This window comes from Lynx canadensis, chromosome D1 (genome assembly GCF_007474595.2).
Source record: "Lynx canadensis isolate LIC74 chromosome D1, mLynCan4.pri.v2, whole genome shotgun sequence".
Taxonomy (NCBI): Eukaryota; Metazoa; Chordata; class Mammalia; order Carnivora; family Felidae; genus Lynx; species Lynx canadensis.
This window is the reverse complement of record NC_044312.2, coordinates 71,164,125-71,187,790: the sequence shown is the minus strand read 5'-3', so window position 1 is coordinate 71,187,790 and position 23,666 is coordinate 71,164,125. Positions and strand designations below refer to the sequence as shown.

General features: G+C 38.7%; 1 protein-coding gene across 1 annotated transcript in view; it reads right to left on the bottom strand.

Moving 5' to 3' along the window:
- Positions 1–8,351: 8,351 nt before the first annotated feature.
- The window catches only part of PDE3B (phosphodiesterase 3B), a 175,220-nt gene continuing 159,905 nt past the window's right edge, over positions 8,352–23,666 (bottom strand). Inside the window, exons 13-16 of the mRNA XM_030332778.1 lie at positions 16,184–16,387; positions 14,194–14,355; positions 11,094–11,349; positions 8,352–10,165 (exon numbers count right to left, since the gene is read on the bottom strand). Of these exons, the coding sequence (XP_030188638.1) occupies positions 9,951–10,165; positions 11,094–11,349; positions 14,194–14,355; positions 16,184–16,387 (837 nt within the window). The 3' untranslated portion in view covers positions 8,352–9,950. The remainder of the gene's footprint in view (positions 10,166–11,093; positions 11,350–14,193; positions 14,356–16,183; positions 16,388–23,666) is intronic.

The window sequence follows — 23,666 nt, the reverse complement described above, 5'->3', positions numbered from 1 at the left end:
CAAAATGTAGCGAAGAAGTGGCCTAGAATTAAACATGGAGAGATAAAGGGGTGGAAAATTTTAAATGTGTAAGAGACATGGGGAATATAATAGCATCTAACATTTGGGTACCTGAAAACCCAGAGGGGAAAAAGAAAGAATGGGACAGAGTATTTGAAGATCTAATTTTCCAAAACTTAAAAGATTTCAAGCCAGAGGTTCAAGAAGCCCTAAGAATACCATACAGTGAAAATAGAAAGAAAATCACTTCAAAGCAACAACAATAAAACTGATAGCTAACTTTATAAAAGAAACAGTGCCAATGCAGAAGACAAAAGCATGATACCCTTTATGCTGCAAGAAAATACTTCATCTAGAATATTACACTCAGCCTTGATAACCCTCACTCCAAAAGGTGAAAGACATTTCACACAAAGAGAAGGCAGGTGAATGATTGTCTTCAGCAGGAAGATGAGGGGATTGAGATGGGGAAGAGGCATGAGAGAGCTTCTGAGGGGACAGCAATGTTTGCTGCATAATGGTGTTCATAGTATTTTATTTTGCTGCGAATATTGCTGTATACGTCTATGTATATTTCACGAAAACATTAAAAATTTTACCCATTGTACTCATTTTTAAAAATATTTCACTTATAAATACCTTCTAAAGCAGATGAGCCTGTATACTGAATAAACAATGCTGGATATTTTTCAAATGTGTTATGTAGTAATGACTAATGAGAGGTTTGCAATGTTGTGATTTATAAGAAATATATCTTTGGCCATATCTACAACCAAAATATATTTCTCATATATATCTGGTCTACAGCTTCCAAAACCCTTGGAATTTCCTGAGCGATAAGAGCAATGAGAGCATCTTTTGTTATAATGTTTGGTCCCTTGCCGTCAATATCTAAATAAATGCTTCAGAGCCATAAAGGTGAAATGGGTGTCTTGTTATTCATAACAAGCCCTCTTCCACCACAGCTGGGTTTATGTTAATGAGGTGACTTTGGGGAGGCGCCTAAGTGTGAGGACTTGTTGTCAGGGGAACCAATCAGGATCAAAAGGTTGGAAGTTTCAGTCCCACCCCCTGATTTCCGGGGAGGGGAAAGGAGTTGGAGGTTGAATCAATCACCAAAAGGAAATGATTTAATTCATCATGCCTGTGTTATAAGGCCTCCATAAAAACCCAAAAGGAAGTGGTTTGGAGAACTTCCAGGTTGGTGAACCAGAATGTTTCCATGTACCATTGTGCTGGGTCCGAAGCTCCATAATGACAGAAGGTCCAGTGTTGAGGAACTTGCCCTTTGTATCTCTTCATCGGCTGTTGGTTTGTATCCTTTAGTATTCTCTGTAATAAACTAGTAATTTTGAGAAAATGGGTTTTTTTTTAAGTTCTGTGAACAACTCTAGCAAATTAATGGAACCCAAGGAGGGGGTTGTGGGACCCTCCAATCCGTAGTCAGTGGGTCGGTCAGCGATGGGTGTCTGAAGCAGAGGACAGTCTTGTGGGACTGAGTCCTTCACTTGTGGAATGTGATACTATTTCTGGGTAAATTGTGTCAGAATTGAGTTGAATTGTAGGACACGCAGCTGGTGTTGCACAATTACTTGGTAGTGGTGTGGGGAAACCACATTCCCCCATTGGAATTCTAGAACAATTAAGTTTAATTTCAAAATAAAACAGCACTTAGGGGCGCCTGGGTGGCTCAGTCGGTTAAGCGTCCGACTTCAGCTCAGGTCATGATCTCGTGGCTCGTGAGTTCAAGCCCAGCGTTGGGTTCTGTGCTGACAGCTGGGAGCCTGGAGCCTGCTTTGGATTCTGTGTCTCCTTCTCTCTCTGCTCCTCCTCCACTCACTGTCTCAAAAATCAATAAAACATTAAAGAAATTTTTTAAAGTAAAACAGCACTTAAAAAACTGAGATTTCTTATAAAAATCTGTATTTTTAGCCTTTTCTTGAAAAATGAAGATCTGTCAATGCTGGGCTGGCATCTTGAGTGGTAAAAAACTAGAGCTTAGTTGTGGCTTTCTAAATGAGTATACATATCTATTGCACCAAGCCCAAATTATTAATTTACAGTTTCTATCCAGTCTTGTAGGTATTTAAATATGTGGCCCCACTTAAAACATTTGAAGAAAGCTCTCATTTGTGTTCTAGTGTGAATCTTTGCTTCTAAAGACTAAATATTCTAGGTTCTTTACATAATTTGGTCCTTATTCTCTCTGGACCTCTTCAATGTACCAATGTTTACTTTAAAGCATATCATCTGGCTATTTCAGAATGGGGTGGATGCACTTTTTTTTTAATTTTTTTTTTTTTAGGAATGCAATTTGAGACCTCCTTTTGCCTATTCTTAAACCAGAAAAACATACTTAGAGGTAATTAACAACAGCTCTCAGTGCTTTTAGTAGTAGAGGTCTTATTAAACCAGCCCTTCAATTATCCTTTCTAAAAGGAGTTATTTGAACTTAAATGCAAGGAATCCTGTTTATTCTTCTTGAATTTCATCATCTTCATGGTTGATTTTCCTATCTTTATTGATCTTCTGTGTCTTCATTCAGGCAGATAATAGTGAAACAGCTATTAAGGGAAAATCAAGGCAAAGAAATCTTCAGCAAACAGATCCCCACTTAATTTCTTCTTCTTGATGAAATTAACTGAATATTCTCATTAAAAATCGGCAACCCCCTCCCCCCATACGAGAATTTTGACTACGTGAAGCCTTTTCAAGAGATTAAAGTGAGTCTAAGATCCTAAACTTGGGGACCACTTCCAAACTGAAATGGTAATAGCAGAATTTGAAGCTGTTCTATAAAAATGCAGTAGAAATTTGTACACTGATAGCATATGACAATAATGCTAAACATGCAATTTGAAAAATTTTAATCCTGTTTCTCAGTTCTTTGGGATTTTCTCAATTACATTGCTTGTAAATAATGACAGTTTTGTGTCTTTCCAAATTAGCATGGTTTTTATTTCTTCCTAAGGTTAGAAGCTCTAGTATAATATTGATGAAAAGTGGGGATAGTGATCATTCTTGTCTGTTTAAAGGAATGACCCTAACATTTCATCATTTATGTGACATTTGTTGTAGTTTCTTTTTTCCATGACCCTAGAACTTAAGTTTGTTTCTATTCTAGGTTTGTCTTATTCCTCCCTCCTTATTCCTTTCTTCCATCCTTTCTTCCTTCGTTCATTCTTTTCTCCCTTAAATGATAAAAAGATGAATTATTTCCTCTATTGATACTTTTTTCTTTTTTTAATTGGCTAATGTGTTTCATTACGCTATTTTTTTTAATGAAATCTAATTGACGTACAATATTATATTTGCTTCAAGCGTACCACATTGTGATTCAACATTGCAGTATATTGGGAGTGCTTATCACAGTGTTGACCATCTGTACCACACAATGCTATATTACATTATTAACCACAGTATTCCCCGTGCTATACTTCATATCTATGTGCATTATGTATTTCATAACTGCAAGTTTGTACCTAGTGATCCCCTTCACCTCTTTCAGCCTCCCTCCAACCCTCTCCTCTGGCAACCACCAGTTTATTATGTGTATTTATGAATCTTTTTTATTTTTGTTCATTTGTTTTTGTTTTTAAATTCCATGTATAAGGGAGATTATATGGTGTTTTTCTTTCTCTGACTTACTTCACTTAGCTTAAGATCCTCAAGGTCCATCTGTGTTGTCACAAATGGCAAGATTTCTTTCTTTTTCACGGTTGAATACTATTGTGTTGGACATAGATGCCACGTTTTCTTTATTCATTCATCTATCAATGGACACTTAGGTTGCTTCCATGACTTGACTATAGCAGATACTGCTGCAGTGAACATGAGGGTGTGTATACCTTTTTGAGTTTGTGTTTTTTGTTTCCTTGGGATAAATACCCAGAAGTGGAATTGCTGGATTATGTGGTAGTTCTATTTTATTCAGGGGGTAGCTTTCCTACTGTCAGTCACAGTGGCTATGCCAATTTACTTTCCCACCAACCGCACACATGAGTTCCCTTTTCTCCTCCCTCTTGCCAACACTTGTTAGAACACTTACAAATACAAAAGACAGGAATAACAGGCATGAGGTGATCACTCGTGTGGTTTTGATTTGCACTTCCTTGACTAGTGACTTTGAGCACCCTTTCATGTACCTCTTGCCCATCTTTATGTCCTGGAAAAATGTCTACTCAGATCCTTTGCCCATTTTTTAAATCAGATTGGGTTTTGTTTTTGTCATGTTTGTTTTTTGCTGTTGAGGCGTACGAGTACTTAATGTATTTCAGATATTAACTAACCTCTTATCAGGTATGTCCTTCTACAGATATCTTCTCCCATTGAGTTGCTTGACTTTTGTTGATGGCTTTCTTCACTGTGCAGAAGCTTTTTAGTTTGACGTAGTTTGATTTGTCTGTTTTTGTTTTTTTTGCTTGTGGTGACCTACTAAAAAATTAGTGGTGACCTACAAAAAAAAAAGGGTGCCAATCCATGTCGAGGTAACTGCCTGTGTTTTCTTCTCTGGGTTTTATGGTTTCAGGTCTCACATATAGGTCTTTAATCCATTTTGAGTTTAGTTTATATTTGGTGTGGCAAACTGGTGCAGTTTCATTCTTTTGCTGGTAGCTGTCCAGTTTTCCCAACACTACCAAAAAGACTATCTTTTCTGCACTTACATTCTTGGCTTCTTTCTCATAAATTGACCATACATGTGTGGATTTATTTCTGGGTTCTCTTCTGTTCTTTAGGTCTACATGTCTGTTTTTAGCTTATTACTATTGTGTTTTGATAACTATAACTTTACAATAAAGGTTGAAATCAGGAAGCATGTCTTCAGCTTTTTTTTTTTTTTCTTATGATTTCTTTGGCTATTCAGGGTGTCTTGTGCTTCTATACAAATTTCATGTCAATTCTATTCAGTCTTAAAAATGCCACTGGGATTTGGATAGAGATTGCATTGAGTCAATTTTAACAATATTCTTTCAACCATGAGCACTCAATTTTTATGCATTCCATTTTCTTTATCCATGTGTTACCTTTTTAGTGTGTACGTTCACCTTCTTAGCTGAATTTATTCTTATGTATTTTCTCCTTGAAATTGTAAATGTTTTTTTTTCTGATATTTCATTCATTTATAGAAATGCAAGAGTTTTTTCATTTTGTACCCATCAGCTTTACTGAACTTGTTTATTCTAAGTTTTTTGGGTGAAGTCTTTAGGGTTTTCTATATGTATACAGTATCATGTCATCTGCAAGTAGAGACCGTTTTACTTCTTCCTTTCAAACTGGAAGATTTATTTCTTCTCTGAGTGCTCTGGCTACGATTTCCAATACTAAGTTGAATAAAAATGGTGAGGGTAGGCAGCTGTGTCTTTTTATTTTAGAATGTTAACTGTGGGCTTGTCATATATGGTCTTTATTATGTTTCTTCCACTACCTGCTTTGTTGAGAGATTTTATAAACAGATGGTTAACTTTGTCAAATGCTTGTTCTGCTCTATGGATCACGATTTTTATCCTTTTGTTAATGTGGTATATCTATATTCTGTCCTTTTTCTAAGTTAAGCTAGATCCTTAGCTCAACTTATCAGTCTTTTTTTCTAATATAAACATCTAATGTCCTAAGTTTCTCTTCAAGTGCCATTTTCACTACATCTTCATTTTTGGAAAGTAGTACAGATACTTTAATTATTCATTTCTACTTACATTTAACTGGCCATTATCATTTCTTTAGTTCTTCCTAGAGTTACTTGGAGCAATTTCTTTAATCTGTCAGGCATACATAGAAATAGTGGCGCCTGGGTGGCATCCACTCTTGATTTTGACTCAGGGCATGATTTCACACTAGTGGGATTGAGCCCCACGAAGCCTCCAAGATCAGTGTAATTGGTATTCTCCTTCTCCCTCCATCTGCCCCTCTCCTGCTCTTTTTGTCTCTCTCTATATAATATATATATTATATATAATTTTTTTTTTTTTAATAAAGGGGCACCTGGGTTATCAGTTAAGCATCCAACTCTTGATTTCAGCTCAGGTCATGATCTTGTGTTTCACAGGTTCAAGTCCTGCCTCGGGCTCTGCATTGGTAGTGTGGAGCCTGCTTGGGATTCTCTCTCTCCCTCTTTCCCCGCCTCCCCTGCTCATGTTCTCTCTACAAAATAAATAAAATAATTGAAGACTAATTGTCTTGTGGTCAGAGAACATGGCTGTAGGGTACATATGCTTTGAAACTTATTGGGACTTGCTTTATAGACAAGTATGTGGTCAACTTTTATAAATGTTCGTTGGATGTTAAAAATTGTCTTATCTGTTGGGTTTTATGTTCTGTATATGTCTAATACTGCCCATTGTGCTGTTCTATATTTTTATTAACTTTTGGTCTATTTAACTTATGGTGTTAAATCTCCCATCAAGGTTGGAGAAATACCAATTTTTCTCTGTCATTCAACCAACATTTCATGCATGGTTATTTCATATATTTTTAAAGTTTTTTTTGTTTTGTTTTGTTTTTTAATGTTTATTTTTGAGAGAGAGCATGAGGGAGAGGGGCAGAGACAAAGAGTGAGACACAGAATCTGAAACAGGCTCCAGGCTCTGAGCTGTCAGCACAGAGCCTGACGCAGGGCTTGAACTTGGGAACCGGGAGGTCATAACCTAGGCCAAAGTCAGACACTTAACCGACTGAGCCACCCAGGAGCCCGTATACAGTTTTGATCACGCAATGCATCATCTGCAGTCATTGGGTAGTCTAAATCTATTCATTTCTCCTATTCTCACTCATGGTCATTTCCCTGTGTTTGGTGACTTGTATCAAAGTTCTCCAAAGAAAGAGAACCAATAGGGTGTGTGTGTGTGCCAGTAAATGACATGGACAGCTGCCCAAAGCAGAAATAGAAAGTCACTGTCGTCTGCTTACCATCCTATCCAATTAATCTCGAGCAAACTGATTCTACATGTTGAATCTCCAGTCTACTTACCTCTCTGTTGTCCTGTAATCTCTTCATGTCCAGATTGGGGAGATCTCTCCGTGTCTAATCTTATTCTTCCATTTGACATAGTATGTTATTTGATCTTCATAAAAATGTAAATCTTGGGGCACCTGAGGGGCTCAAGCATCTGATTCTTGACTTCAGCTCAGGTCATGATCTCATGGTGCGGGAGTTCAAGCTTTGCTTTGGGCTCGGCACTGACAGTATGGACATTCTGCTTAGGCTTCTCTCTCTTTCTCTCTGCCCTTCCCCTGCTCGATCTCTCAAAATAAATAAATTTTATTTTTAAAAAATGTAAATCTAATCATGTCCCTCTTCAAGATTAAAACTTTTCTAGTTGTTCCTCAAAGAAAAATACTTAAATGGCATGTCATGCTTTGCCACGCCCTTCATTAGTCACTCTCTCTCTACTATTCCCTTGCAGTCACTCTAAACCTCCTTTGGCCCCCTCCAGTGTGAGGATAGTTCTTGTCTTGGCCTCTACACATAGTGTTGTTTTCTTTCCACAAGCAATTATCTCCAAGGTAAATCACTTTTTCCTCTGGGAAGCTGTTCATCCCCGCTCCACAGGCCAATCGCCATCCCCACCCACCCTCTAGAGCTGTTCAGATTAGTTTGGCAACTATAATAAGGAAACCAGAGTTGGCTTTATTCATCTCTTTTGTGAAGTTTGTTCCTATGAGATGCAATCTAGAGAGAAGAAATTTTTGAGTTCAGCAGTGCTAGAGTTTACAGGATTCTTATAAGAACAGAAAACGTCAACAGCACCAACAAAGTAAGAATAGCAGGAAACAGCCTTCAAATCAGGAAATAACTTTAAAATTTTTTTTTTATGGAGAAAGAATGTATCACTAAGCACATAAATATATTACAGCACTACAAGATTTCTAAGACCAGTGAGTTTAAAACAATAGTAAATTCATGATGAAAGTTAAAATAAAAGTCTGATTCAGTAGTAACCAAAATAGGATATGTAATATGGCTTGTGGCAATTTTTCAAGTAAGATTTCATTTAATAGCATAGCACTGTACTTAATATAGTCACATTCATTTCTTACAATTTATGAATTTGTTTTAGGTTTCTTTGGGCTATTTTAACATGTCAATTATTTAGCAAAGATTAAATAATTTAAAAGTTATTTAAAAAGGAGTTCTCAGTAATAGTATTTTTAATAAGACATTCCTTTTGAGAAAATATATACATTAACCCCAATACAAAATTTTAATAAAATAGAAAGGAAATCTGAGTTTCATTAAGCACGTAAGCACATGTGATTTTATACACATGGGCTTTGCAATAGCAGAAGTATACCTAGGATGCAAAAGGTGCACTAGAGAAATAAAAGCACAGGATATATACATTGTAAGTACAAACTCAATAAATTAGTTAAAATTTTATTACTTAGTAATGTGCGACCAGGTTACAAATCATGTGGCAGTGGTAGCAAAAGTGGCAGGAAGGAACTGAGCACTCAACATGTCTAATAAATAAAGCTTGGTGATTCATTAAATATTATACAAGATCAAAACTTCCAACACTTCTATAGATCTTTAATATCTTTGAGATACGCCAAATATTCCAGGTAGGTAAGAAACTGCCTGACATCATACGTAAATAAATCATCCTGGGAAATTAATGTTTTTACCGTCTACAAAAGTTACATGGATCCAAAATATGGTCTCCAAGAATAAAAAAACAAAGTAGTCTACCATCTTGCTATCTGTACCCTAGGAGTTCATGAATATTGTAAATAACCATTTTTTTTGCAATTAAGTCTTCCCACCATTTACTTTCTTAAAAATTAGACTTGCAGTCGGGCTCTCGAAGTACTAAGTAGTCATAGGTCACTTCTGTCATGTAGTCTCGAGGCAGGAGGAAATGAACAAAGATTAGCATCAGTTTTACGGTGACTAAACATGACACCTAAGATCTGGATCTAGAGATAAGCACATATTCTGATTATTCACTGTGCCTTTTAGAACTCCTACCAGTGCTTTTGTTCTTTATCTTCGATAGGATTAGCTTCCTCTGATTTTTGCAGTAAGGCAAAAGACCTCTCCTTTTCCTCCACTTTAATTAGTCTCAAATTATGAGATCTGAGAGAAAATGCTCACTTCACAAAAAGTTAACATCTTTAGGGCCATTCTTTTCTTCTGACAAGTCTGTTTATATTAACTAAATATTGAAAAATACTAATCCTGAGCAAGAGTACTAAGAACAGTTTTGACTAAACAATTCCTTCATTTTTAAACCTGAACAGCTTTAAAAATTCAACCACGGAATGAAGTCAGTGAGACTGGAATTAAGACTTCTGCTGTCCACGGCAAACCTGAATACTCGGAGCAGAAATAGAACACACATAGAAGGTAACACACGACGGTGAAAAGCATCAAACTGATGCGCCTGGATTTTGTCGTGTTTGACAAACGTCATTCAGTCTTTCATGGATAAAGGTAGCTGGGAGAACGGCATTGGCCAGTGTACTGCATTAAACGGATCCCTCAGAAAGGCAAACACGGGGTTCTTTTTTAGGCAGGCACAGACTTCCCCCCCGACACACACATTCAAAGACCTAAAAGACACATGTGGAAAATGTTTTCATGAAAGCAAAAAGTTCTGGCCATCTTGGAAACTGAGGTCCCGTGAATTTTTAGTTCTAGCTACCCCTCATGGAAGTAAGAGCTTACTACCTGGCAAAGCGTTATTATGACAAAGCAGATACCAGTGGAGGCATCGAGGAAGAGCTTCGCAACACGAGCGACGGAAGCCCCGCTCTACGAACACTCGTCCGGTCCGTGTCCGTGTGCCGCAAGTGCACAGGACCGGGGAGCTGCCAGCGCAGTGAGGGTCCTCTCGCGGTCCTCAGGCCCGTCCACCTGGGAGCGGTCGGCTGCGAGTCCGCATGGTCAGTGCCAGGCGAGGACTTCTGACCCTGGGCATGGCCCTCGGGACTTCTTCAAGATGTCTTTTCTTTTATTCAAACTGTCTCTCCTCCTCTTCATCTGCTTCTTCAATGACCTGAATGTCATCTGCTTGAGGTAAGGAAGAATTCTCCACCTGCAGTTTATTCCCATCAGCTTTACATTTCTCTTCTTCCTCGATGATTTCCTTCCATATCTTGTGGTTTTCGGTGAGGTGGTGCATTAGCTGACAAAATATTCGCCGTCTGCCTTTCCTCCTTCGTGGTTCTGTGAAGTTTAAAACAGACAGATTCTAATCCTAGTAATACAATTCATTCATTCACTAAATACCTGAGTGCCTATTACTTTCCAGGCATTTCTCTAGGGCACTGGGGTTGTAGTAATATGCAGTAAGATAATCTCTGCACCGTGGAGCTCATATTCTAATGGAAAGATCTAGAAAAGCAAATGAAGAAGCAAAACACAAGATGGGGTTAAATATGAACAGATGAAAATGAAGCAGAGAAAAGGATTAGGGAAGACTGGGTGGGGTGAGAGGGGAGGACAGTACTAAAATTTCAAGTGATAAAAAAATGCAGTTAAACGATGTTTTTTTAGGACTTAGGTACTGAATTAAACACAATTATTACAGCTTCAATGAGTAGAAATAATTTTTGGAAGCCAGTCATTTGCCCGAGATGATGCTCACATGGTGGTGGCAGAAAACCACTCTTCACTATACTGATCCTGAAGACAACTGGGGATGTGGGGGGCTAGTTCTTCGTAATTATGCTCTCTGTGCTCAGCTATAGCATGCTTGGAATGCCGGATATAATTTCATTTAAATTCGACTTTAAAGAGCAAATAATGGATTTCATTTACAGCCAGAAAGGCAGCAGGTGTCCAAGGACTGGCCCCTCGAGCCCACTTACCTCACACAGTCAGATATGGTGACAGCCCTACTGTGCTGCACAGGTAGAACCTCCTGAAGCGAACTGGCTGGAGGACAATACCCAGAGAGATGCTACTTCAACCAAGACCGTGTATCGTGGCATCAGCACGGCACCCAGGAGTTACTCAAGAGACTATTCAATCTGAACATTGAGCTACTAGTTACTCCAGACAGAACTACAGAATCTGTATCTTAAAGATCCAAATTTAGTGTTATTAACTGCAAATATCCATTTGAGAATTTATAATATCCCTCCATTCTTACTAGGATTTAAGTTGTCTTCTATTTCTTCATCATCTGTATCTAATTCTTCGCCATCTTCTTCATCATAACAACTTTCGGCATCTTCATCCTCTTCTGCTTCTATCCACTCACCCGGCAGCAAGCCGGCAGCATCGTAGGAGTTACACAGAGGCCCCACTATGTGGGTGATGAAAGATTCTTGGAGTTTTGCTAGTTGAGGTGAAGAACGATCCATGAAGGGACTGATGGGCAAACCAAGATTAGCTTCTTCATCTCCCTGATCATTTAAAAAAGAAAAGTACATTTGTAACTACTGAAAGAATAACCACTGAGCTTTGCTGTTAAAATTATCTTGCTTTTTAGTTTTTATTCATTTATTTTGAGAGAGGGCATGTGTGAATAAGGGAGGGCCAGAGAGGGGATCTCAGGCAGGCTCCACATTGTCCGTACAGAGCCCAACGTGGGGCTCCATCTCCCTGTTCGTGGGATCATGCATGGGAGCCGAAATCAAGAGTCAGACACTTAACCAACTAAGCCACCTAGGCACCCCTGTCTTAAGGTTTCTAAATATGCATAGTCTACATCAAAATAAGTTTTACAAGGAAGTGTCTAATTACTGTCATTTTAACTATAAGAATTCCTCCAATATTTGAGAAATTCTAAGTGAGACTATTTTCACACTTCACCAGTTTACAGGAAAAATGTACATTAAAAAAAGAACAACGAATCTAACAACCTGCAAAATTCTATGTCACGTATAGATTCCCCTTCTCCTAAGGGGAGATGGTATCATGGAAACTTTGTACGTCCAATGTGTAGAGTTGAATTTTGTAAGTGCCTTTCAACACCCTGCTCTTTTCTAATAGCAGATCCTTTTAATGAATCTGAATCAGAAAACCTAGCATGTAAAACAGAAAGAGAGGAGAGAAGGAGCACTCCCGTGCCTGCCCTCTGATACCCTCCCACTGTGCCCTCCAGGGCTTCAGACAGCACAATTGGAGCTCAGACAGATGTGGTTTCAAAGCCTGCTTTTGCCACCAACAACCTGTGTGGTGTTGAGCAAGCTCTATGCCCATTTCATGTGTAAAATCTGAATAATCTACTTTAAAGGTTGCTCTGAGGATGAAAAGCAATATTATATCAAGTATTTAGCACAGTACTGAGCATTCCCCAAAGGATACGATGAACATTTTCATTCCTAGGATTTGAACTGGTGGGGAATGAATAATCTCTAGAATGTATAAACTGTGTAGGCAACAGTGTCCATGTGATGAGCCAGCATTGTCCTAGGGAAACAACCAGAGACTGTCCTAGTGATTGCCCCATGATTAGAAATCTATGATTTTATCTTCTGTGAGGAAGAAAACCATTGTTTGCCAAAAAGAAAGCTCAGTTGGGTTTACCCACAGGATTCTACAGTTTCCTAAATTTTGCTTTTTTTTTTTTTTTTTTTAATGAGTTTGGTTTTTTTTAAGCCCATGGCACTTAAATGGATATAGGAGTATAAAGACAGGATAACAAGATAACAAAAAAATAAAAAGTTGGTCAAGGTTAGAATTTTGCATCTGTACCCAAAAGATGTTTAACAGCCTAACCAGATTGAGAAAGAAATTTAATAGTGTTGATGCAGGTTGACTAGGACTTTCATTATAGATTAGCACATTTCACCTTCATGATAACTCCATGTGGTAGGGTGGCAGATGACCTTTTGTTCTAAAGACGAATAATGAAACTTAGATTAAATAAAATTGTCTGAAATAATATGTTTAGTAATAAACCTGGAATTACAAAAGCTGACATTTATTGATCATTTGGGTGTCAGGAACTGTTCTAAGAACTTTATTAATTCATCTAATCCTCACAGCAATCTTATGAGGTGATCCCATCAAATATTCCTATTTTATCAATGGAGAAACTAAGGCGCAGAGAGGTTAAGTAATTTATCCTAGATCACATTGCTGGTTAAAAAAAAAAAAAAAAAAAGAACCTGGGATTCAACCTCCCAGCATGGATTCTAACTTTGTGTAATGAGAATTCTGTATACTTTAAAAATAATCACATTATAGGGGCAGCTAGGTGGTTCAGTCAGTTGAGCATCTGGCTCTTGATTTTGGCTCGGGTCATGATCCTGCAGTTGGTGAGTTTGGGCCCTGTGTCGGACTCCATGCTGGTGGTGTGGGGCTTGCTTGGGATTCTCTCCCTACCTCTCTCTCTCTCTCTCTCTCTTTGACCTTCCCCTGCTTGCTCTCTCAAAATTAAAAAAAAAAAACTTCAAAAAAAGGTATATTATAAATTGGGTCTAAACGAACTTCAACCTTCTCTACTTATTAACTTCCTTCATCTGATTTTGAAATACATAGCTCCGCTCCCTTTTGCCCAGATCCTTTCTGTTTGCCTTTAAATATTCCACACTCTTCCACTCTGAGAAGGCAAATTTGAGGCCTGAGCTCCAATCTCCTAGTGTGGCTACTTCTCCAACCCTTTCCTTGCTGCTCACTCAATATCTCAGTGATTGGCTTTGCTGCATGTTGGGCATACAAGTGCATTCGGGTACAGTATTATTTTAAAGGCAAGATTTTAAAACCTACAAGAGCATGTTTATATCTTTGAATCCTTAAAACCACGAAATAACTCCTTTATCTCCATTTCTAGCCCTCAAATGTCTTACCCTCTGCCAGGACTTTTATCCAGTTGATGTTTCTAAGGCAGTCTTTCTGCAGCAGAATTGGAAATGGATTGATATTCTTTAATATGTCATCTAAGTATACCCTGAATCAATTAAAAACATTTGCATCTGGAAATAAATGATCCTAGGTTGCAGGCACTCAGGGTTTTGAAAGCAATCTTGGAATCATAATGCAGTGTAGCCTTACCTCTTGACTCAAGGGACATTCGACCCATGTCAGATAGGCAATAAGATATTTTTTGTTTTAAGTTTTAGCAGCAAGAGCAAAACAGAGCTGAGAAAACACTAAGACCAGAGCAAATTAAACAACTTCTAACCATTTTTGGTCAAGGCAAACAGACTTCAAACACTCGATGTAGCTTACCCAAATCCCAAAGACTAGCATCTTCGGATGGCGGCTCTCAAAAATCCCTCCAATCTCACGTTTCAACCTACCTGCTCATAAAATTCATTGACGATGCCTTCTGTCCATTTCAAATGCAAGTCCCGAACTTTCGCTGGGCCGTTTATATCTGCCAGTTTGATACACACCTGGCATACCAAGAGGCGATCATTTTCATTGCTCCATTCTATACCGTTACTGTTTACATCATTGGCCTGTGTTGGAAAAACAATTATTTTAGCTTTTGAGGGCACAGGAGTTGGGTTTTTGCCCCCAAAAGTATCTTAAAACTATGTCCTGTCTAAATTATAGGAAGGAATATGGGTTAATGGTAGAATGACACTTTGAAGTGTTGTTCTAATTTTGTTTCTAAGGAAGCAGAACATCATAAAAACAGAAACTGTGGTTTCAATATGTATGATTACCACAAAATTATAACGTGTATATATTACATATGTAATTAATATATAATTTAATATATAATATACACTATAATTTTACAGAACCCTTAAGATCTAAAGAGAAGTTGGCTTTAGCTGTGAAAGGAAAATATGGTATAGTTGAAAGAAGACAAGTTTTAAAAGTTGATCTCAATGGTTTCAAATCCTGACTCGATTTATTCATTGTGTGATACTGGAAAAATGACTTCATCTCCCTGAATCTAAATTTCTTCATCTATAAAATAGGAATAGTACCAATCCAGCCATATTGCCATGAGGATTAATAAATGAAAAATGCCTAGATCACAGTATATGCTAACACTGTTATTTAAATAAATGGTAATTATCATCACTAAGTAGGCAATTTACTATGCCTTCCAAAAACTCAAATTTTCTCTTGTAAAAAATAAAGTACATGGCCCAGATCAGTGGTTATTGAACGTTAGCAGTGTCTTAGGCACCAAACCCTTTTGTCAAAGTCACTATAGAAAACACTTAAAAGGAGAGCTGTTTTGATTGAACCCATGTAGGAGATCTAGAGCCCCACTCATGTGACATTTTCCTGAGAGACTACAGAATAGAAACCTCTGAGGAACACAGATTCAAAAGCACTGGGCTAGCTGATCTTGGACCTGTAAAAACAAACATCTGTTACTCTGACTTAAGCACTTAAATGGATTTTTATTATTAAATAAAAGTTAACAGAGCTATACAACTATAAAATAATTTTAAAGGCATATAAATTTTTTTATTTTTCTAAGTATTAATATCATGACAGCCACATACAGGGTCTCCACCCGGTGGGTTAAATCTAGTATTCCTTTGTTACCAGTTCCTCTACCTTGAGGGTGCACCTTTCCTTTAGGTCACAAATGTCATCAAGGGAATAACAGCTTCCTGCCAGCCAAAGAGAGCGCATCCTTCCCTCAAGAATCTGTAAAGCTGTGTAAATCTCTGAGTCTGTAAAGCATTTTCCACCCCTGACGTCTCAGGGGTAGAACACATGCCAGTGACTAGCACTATCACATGAGGGCAGTGATTCTCAATTCCCTATTGAATGCGAATTCTTAACAGCAGGGACTTTCACCCGTTCCTTCCTTACTCTGTGCTGGACGACCGCGCACAGTGGGCAACCCCAGCCGTTCTTCAATGAGCGCATTATACTCCAGTGGAAGAGTGGACAGTCCTCTCCCACACCAGCCAGCTAAACACTAATGTGAAGAGGGGATGAACAGGTGCAGTGAGGTAAGTATAACTGGCTGAGAAGCCCATCTTCAATTTCGTAAAATACCTTAGTTGGCACTGTGCACAACTTTCTCCACTCTGCCCCTAAAAGCTTTTTGCATCGTTAATTGGCTTATCACCATGTGAAGGAAAGTTATAAGTCTATGTGTCAGAAAAGAAATGTAGCAAGTGACAGTCTTTTTAGGACATGTTATAATAAATGTTATTTAAAAAATATTGGCATATATTGTCTTGCATATGGTCTCATTATGACTTTATGAGTAGTATTAACTCTAACTTAGCATTAAAAAACACTTATCAGTAATACTGACAATAAAGATTTCCATCTTTGAAGCCAGACATTAATATGTACACAAACCTTGGCATTGAATTCAGCAAGGAAATCAAAATGCTTTTTAAGATCTGTGGCAAGGATTGCTTCAATGACTAAAAAACGAAAGCGCTTGAATTCCACGTGATCAAGATTAAGAAGGAAGTTGTACTCTGGGCGAGAAAGATATAGATTCCAAGCTGATGCGGCATGATGATTTTCTAGAACAGATCTGTCGTTGTACAAAACTGCCTGAAAAGTAATAAGGAAAATGAGTCCGACATCTCAGAGATAGTAATCTTTAATAATAAACAGAGTTAGGTTGGAAGAGTATAAACAATGAGTAACTACTATATGCCAAGCATTTTAATAGCTGTGAAGAAGGGTTGTGATAATTTTCTAAATGAGTTTACTGAAGTACAGAAAGGGGAAGATACCCCTTTCCAGCATGCACATCTAGTAGGTGAAAGGGTAATTCGTCTCCAAAGTTCATCTTTGCAGACACCATGCTGCCCTCAAGAGACGTAAAGTTGATATCTGAGGTCCACTTCATTAAATCAGTAAAGCTTCTGTTAGGAAAGTCATTAAAGAGACACAGCAGATTTAAGGACACATTTCTCTTCTTCAGCTAGCACGGAGTCATTGTGGTGAGGACCAAAGAAGAGGCAGGAGCAGTGTCCCGGGTGAGTCGCAGTCCCGCATGCCTGGGAAGGACACAGCCTGTACTCCCATCCTGACACTGTCCCTGGGAGTAAGCGAGAAGCAGGACACAGGTAAAAGCACAAATCCTCTGGTTCAAGTGGAATGGGACCCTTCACTGTTCATCCACCTCATTTCAGTGGAAGTCCCTCAGTACTCTAGAACTTTAGAATACAGATTTTAAAAAATGGTGACTTATAGATTTGTCAGAGCCTCTTCTACCTCTAAAAATTGAGCAATTAAAAAGGTTATTAAATAAGCACAGTAATTATTTTAAAAACTTTCACAGCCAGTGCTAAAGGCTAGGGATAAACATAAAAACCTGTCTCCTGGTTTTCATAAAGCTTCTTGTTAATGAGAAAGAAGGACAGATAAAAATAGAATGCAATCTACATTAAGATATATATTCTGGGAGCTTAAATAGGTTTACATGTTATTTGTGAAAATTAGCTATAGTCTAAATGTAAGCATAGATACTTAACACCATTTGATTTTTTTTTTTTTTTACAGCATTTTATGAAAGCAGTGATGATTTAAACTTTGTAATGGGCCATATAAAGTCTGTAAACAATCTAAATGTCCACTGATGGATGAACAAAAATGTGGTGTGTGTATATATGTGTGTCGATATGTGTGTGTGTGTGTATGTAATGGAATATTTATCCAGCCATGAGAAAGAAGAAAATCCTGACATTTGAGACAACATGGATGGACCTTGAGAGCACTATGCTAAGTGAGGTAAGTCAAAAAAGACAAATACTGTTTGATATCTCTCGTATGTGGAATCTAAAAAAGCTGAACTCATGGAAACGCAGAAGGGTAGTTGCCAGGGGGTGGGGGGAGTAGAAAGATGTTGGTCAAAGGGTACAAACGTCCAGTTACAGCACAAAGTTCTGGGGCTCTAATGTACAGCATTGCGATTATAGTTATTAGTACTGGTATTATATACTTAAAAGTTGGTACTTACCACAAAAAAGATGTGATATTAGGTGACATGATAATCACATTACAACATGTGTATCAAATGAACACAATGTATACCTTAAACTTTCACAATGTTACATATCAATTATGTCAATAAAAAGGCATCTTATAGTAACCTTATTACAACTTGTAAACATCATTAATCCCAAAGAGAAATAATAAGCTTCAAAGATTCCCTAAGGGGTCAATTTGTATTTCATAGTGATTTAACCAATTCATATTCAAATCTGATCAGGATGGATAAACTATTAGAACAGCTTTGTCTGTTCAGGAAAAAGTAATACGACTTCCAGCTCAATAAAGCACAACATGTAACAAGTGCCCTGGAGAGCTAGCTGACTTAATAAACTCTTGGCTCGCAAGATAAGTAAAAGAAATAATGAAGTTCAGAATTCTTTCACCATTCAAATTACCCTTTGAAATTACCAAAGAAGTATAAAAGAGGGGTAAAAAATCTGAATCAGTATTAAAATCTAGATGTTATCACCGTACTGGAAACCTCAAAGACAAGATGAAAGTGGGAATGGATTGAGAAGAGGCCAAGTAAGTTATCACATGAGAAGGAAAAACCCACCTGGAGAGCAAGCGGAAGGAGTCCTCTGCTGGACCCCAAGAAACCCACTACCTCACAGATGAGCAGAGGCAAGAAACCATCATGGAGCCGTAAGTAGGAGGCAAATGTCCATTCCGCTTGAGGAAGAATACTGGGTGAGAACGTACAACAATAAGCCAAGCTTAAACTTAATGAGAAAAACACTCCAGGAAGAACAGATAGTGAAGCCTCAGCTGGCTTTTACCGAGGGCTCTACGACAACCAGAGAAAGCAGACCAGGCCCTGGCTAACTTGGAGCTGCAGTAAATGACATCATGTGACTTTGTGCTAAAGCATCCTGATGCCTGCTGTCTCTGGCTATGGATCCCCTTCCTTCACCCCACAGGCGATGACATCTCTAATTTGGCAGAGCAAATCCGCTGATCATAAACTTCCTTTTTCACCTTCTTTCTGAGTTGGAAAGATTTGCAACAGGGTTTAATACAAACTGATAGAATTAATCTTAACAAATAAACACCTTTCAATAAGTGAACAAAGAGAGAAAACCCATCAGACATGTGAAAGATTTCGATCAAACAGAGGAAGAGGCTGACAAATGTGAACCAATGTCCCCTTTTGACGAGATCGGGTGCGTTCAGGGTGGTATGGCCCTAGCAAGTGTCCTCTTTTGAAACACAAACAGGAGGAAACTTTTAAAAATGTCTAGGTCATAGTCATGAGATTAAAGAGGGTACTTTTGAAAGGTGAAAAATCTTGGATTAAGAAAAATTGTTTCCACTTAAAAAAAGTTCTTAAAAAAAATCCAGTAGAGGTAGTAAATCAGGTGTGGCAGAAAACAAAGGAGCTAGTTTTAAAAAAAGAAAAGGTACTTCTCTCTAAAGAAATAGTCATAAGGGGCGCCTGGGTGGCGCAGTCGGTTAAGCGTCCGACTTCAGCCAGGTCACGATCTCGCGGTCCTTGAGTTCGAGCCCCGCGTCGGGCTCTGGGCGGATGGCTCGGAGCCTGGAGCCTGTTTCCGACTCTGTGTCTCCCTCTCTCTCTGCCCCTCCCCCGTTCATGCTCTGTCTCTCTCTGTCCCAAAAATAAATAAACGTTGAAAAAAAAAAAATGAAAAAAAAAAAAAAAAAAAAAAAGTCATGATAAATAGCTGTCATTTTGGGATCCCTTTACCCCAAAGATCTGGGGTTCTAAAATTTCTGGCAATCCTGTATCTTTTGAGATCCTTTGCCTTCCCTGTCACCTTTGTTTTGCTAAGACACTTTTTTAAGTAACTTTCTAAGGATGAACAGGTACATGCCTTATTTAATCTTGTTTAAAAAATCTTCGTATGTCGGAGATTCTCTTTATTTTGCTCTTAATGCTCGGCTGTAGCTTAGCTTGATACAGAAATCTCGAAAATAACCAGAAATCAGAAAACCTGAAAATCATCTTTACAGCAGCACTTCCCATTTCCTCCGCTGTGTTAGTTCTTTCCCAGCACTTACAACCTCATCATCTCTCTGCCACCCAGACACGCTCTATTATCTTGTTTTTCTTGCTTTACCAGAATGTAAGTTGTACAGAGGCAGAACTTTTTTTTTTTGCCTGCTTTGTTCAATAATAATGCCTAGAATAGCACCTCTCTCACAGTGGGCACCTGATGTTTGTTGTACAAATAAATGAATTCCCTTAGAATTTTGAAAACTTTATTCCAGTACTCTTGAGCATCCACTGTTGCTGAAATACAATGCCAGCTGGATTTTTGTTCTTTTATAAGTGTGCTGTTATCATTCTCTCAGGAATTCCTTTTGTAAAGAAAACCTTTGTTACTCTGAAATTTTACCACGGCACCCCATGTACAGGTTTTTCGTGTTCTTTCCCCCCATTCAGCCTCCCTGACACATGGAGAACCCCTTCAATCCAACGACCTGTCTCTTTCTGCAACTCCCCATGGTCAGTTCTTGACCTGGTCCACTGTGCCCCATTTTTCCCCCATCCCTACATTTTCCACCTCTTTATCTTTTCAGCCTGCATTCTGGGAGACATTACCTGGAGTTTACTTCCAGGGCTTGTGTTGCATTTTTAAAAATTTTGCAGTAATATTTTTAGTTTCTAAGAGATCTAACTTGTTCTCTGATGCTTCCTTTCTCATAGCTTCTTGTTCTTAGGGATGCAGTATTTCTCAAATTCTGAGAATACCTTTTAAAAAACTTAAGGGTTTTTCTATTCCCTGGATTTTTTCCCCTGTATTTGGTTACTCTGTCCATTTTAGCCTTTTCTTTCCAAGCTACTGGTTAATGGTTCATGTCTACTAATCCTTAGTTATCTGTTGATATTTAAAAAACAAGAATTCTAGGTTCGCTTGTGTATGTTTTGTTGTCGAGTCGCCTCTTTAATTGGGAAGGATGAGTAAGAAGTCTGTGAATGTGGACGGGGTCTGTTACTCAGCAGGTTTTGCCTTAGAGCTATGAGACCAGGTGCCAGCTGTTAGGTTTCCAGAATGAGAATGTGGAGTACTAATACTTACACTAGTAATTCTTATTCTCTCCTGGAAGTTTCCTTCAATGTCTGAGAAAGGAGTTTTCTGCCTGGAGGTAAATGCAGGATTGCAGTAGCTTTACTTAAAGATGTAGAGTGTACGTGTATAGGGGTTGGGGGCCCACAGGCACACGTTCATGTATGTGTGTGTGTGTGTGTGTGCGCGCGCAGAGCAAGCTGGGGCAAATGGCATCAGAAGTCTCTGTAGGGTTCCACTTTGGCTGTAGCCCCCTCTAGTATGCTTTTATCTCTCAATATTTTTCATTTCCCAGAAATGAAAACTTCTGGAAAATTCTTTCATCTTCTGATAATACCCTTCCCCACCTATTCTTTTCTCTGTTGTAATGAGGAGTCAGATGCATGTGTGTTTAGTCAGTATCTTGGTCCATACTTTGAGGGGACAAAACATTTATGACTGTCTTGGAATTACAAATCTCAACTTAAAATTTTGTTTCCAGAGTGCCTGGGTGATTCAGTCAGTTAGGCATCCAAGCTCAGGTCATGATCTCATGGTTAGGGAGCTCGATCCCCACATCAGGCTCTCTGCTGTCAGCGCAGAGCCCGCTTCAGATCCTCTGTCCCCCTCCTCTCTGCCCCTCTCCTGCTCACAGTCTCTCTCAAAAGTAAAAACATTAAAAATTATTTAAGAAATTGTTTCCTTTTACCCCAAATATCATCAAGATATTCTGAAACTCTAATCTCAAGCGCTAATTTCCATCTTTCAGCCAGCTTTTCATCTGGAAACAGCTCAGAAATCTCTTAGAATTTTAATACTGACATCTCCCCAGGATAACCCTGGCTAAATGTTTCACCTTCTTTCATGGCAAGGACTTAAAATAATCCTCCTGTGTCTTTCCAGCATACTTTCCTTACCATGAGAACGAAGAAGGTTTGATCCAGTTGATGGTATTGCACACTGCCACTGGAGCTACAACATTTTTCACTAATCATGGCCTAATTAGACCCACTGAGCTTCCCAAGACGAAAGAACCTACTTTATTACCTAATAAACACGCCGCACACTTTCACAGAAGAGTCCTTATCTCACATGTGCTAGCTGAACAAGGTCTCGTGCATCTCATTACTTTAGGAAGAACAGAATATATTTCAGACAAGCTAGCGGTCCTGCAGAGCAAAGAAATCAGGCATCCTTCAACATTCAACAAATATTTACTAAACGACTTTTATGTGTTAGGTACTATTCTAGGTATTAGGGACTAAAAGACAGAAATCCCTGGTCTCATGAAGACATATTCCACTGAGGAGAGACAGGCAATAAACCAAATACACAGCATGCTGAATGAGCACTGCTGCTGAGAGAAATAAAGCAGGGAAGGAACCTCATGAGTGTCAGAAAGGGGCTTTTGAAATTTTCAATGGAAGGAGGTGACAGAGTGAGCTGTACAGATGTGTGGGGCAAGACACTCCCGGCAGGGAGGGCAGAAAGTGCAAAGGCTCTCAGAAGGGAGTGTGCAGTGTGCCTAGGATACAGGAGAAAATAGCAAGGAGGCCAAGGAGGCTGGACCTGGGTGAATAAAGACGGAAAAATTAGTAGGAGCTAAATCACATATGACCTTCTGAGCCATTACAATGACTTTTACTAGGAGTGGAGTGAAAGCCCCTGGAGGTTTTGGAACAGAAAGTGATGTAACTCACATTTAAACAGTGTTACTCTGGCTCCTAGGAGTTGAGAACAGACTGAAAGGGAGTCAGACATAAGCAAGGAGACTGGTTGGAAGGCTATCCTTTTCCAGTAACTGAATTCCCTATCAATTTCCTTTCTATTCTGACACCTCCCATCACTTCATCATTTGGCCATCCTTAGCGATGAGAAGTTAGAAATAACGTGTGTTACTCATACTATATCCAGACTTCATATTTTTATTTTGATTAGGACAACCATTTTGAGCATATAACTTGTATAAATTATATTCATGCATTACTGGTTTATCTGCATGGGAGAGAAATAACACTGAGATTCTCTCACTTGCCATATCCTTTGGAGGAGAGGTAATAAGTAAGTCTGACTCACCTATACTCAAAGCTAATGAAAGACGTCAAGCCAAGAGTGAACAGCAAGTAATTTCCATCTACATGATATCTGATTCGGGAGCCTCTCAAACATATGAAATAGTAGAAAACTTCTCGTATGTGATCTCTTTGCCTTTAATCAGATTCGGTACATATTTTGAGGTTCAGGGACACAAGGGTGACTTATCTAAGGTCACACAGCTAGTAACTTGGTAATAAGAAGTCAAACTCAGGTCTCTTGATCTCAAGACCAGTGCTTTCTGCATTGTGCCACCTGTGCCCAGCTCTTTGACTCACGACGGGACCAGGGTTGTCAAAGATGATGAGGCGTGAGGCAAGAGACAATGCACAGGCTTCCTGTGGGACTGGTACAGCAAATGAGGAAATATGTGCTCCTTAGTTCATAATTCTTAGAGTGCAAATAATTATATCTCGATGGAAATTCTTTTTTTTTTAATTTTTTTAAACATTTATTCATTTTTGAAAGGCAGAGAGAGACAGAGCGCGGATGGGGGAGGGGCAGAGAGAGAGGGAGACACAGAAACAGAAGCAGGCTCCAGGCTCTGAGCTGTCAGCACAGAGCCCGACATGGGGCTCCAACTCACAGACCACGAGATCATGACCTGAGCTGAAGTCGGCCACTTAACCGACTGAGCCACCCAGGTGCCCCTCGATGAAAATTCTTTAAAAAGTTATCTGTGGAAAACATGAGCTATTAATAAAGTCCCATTGGAGAAGTGAGTTTCG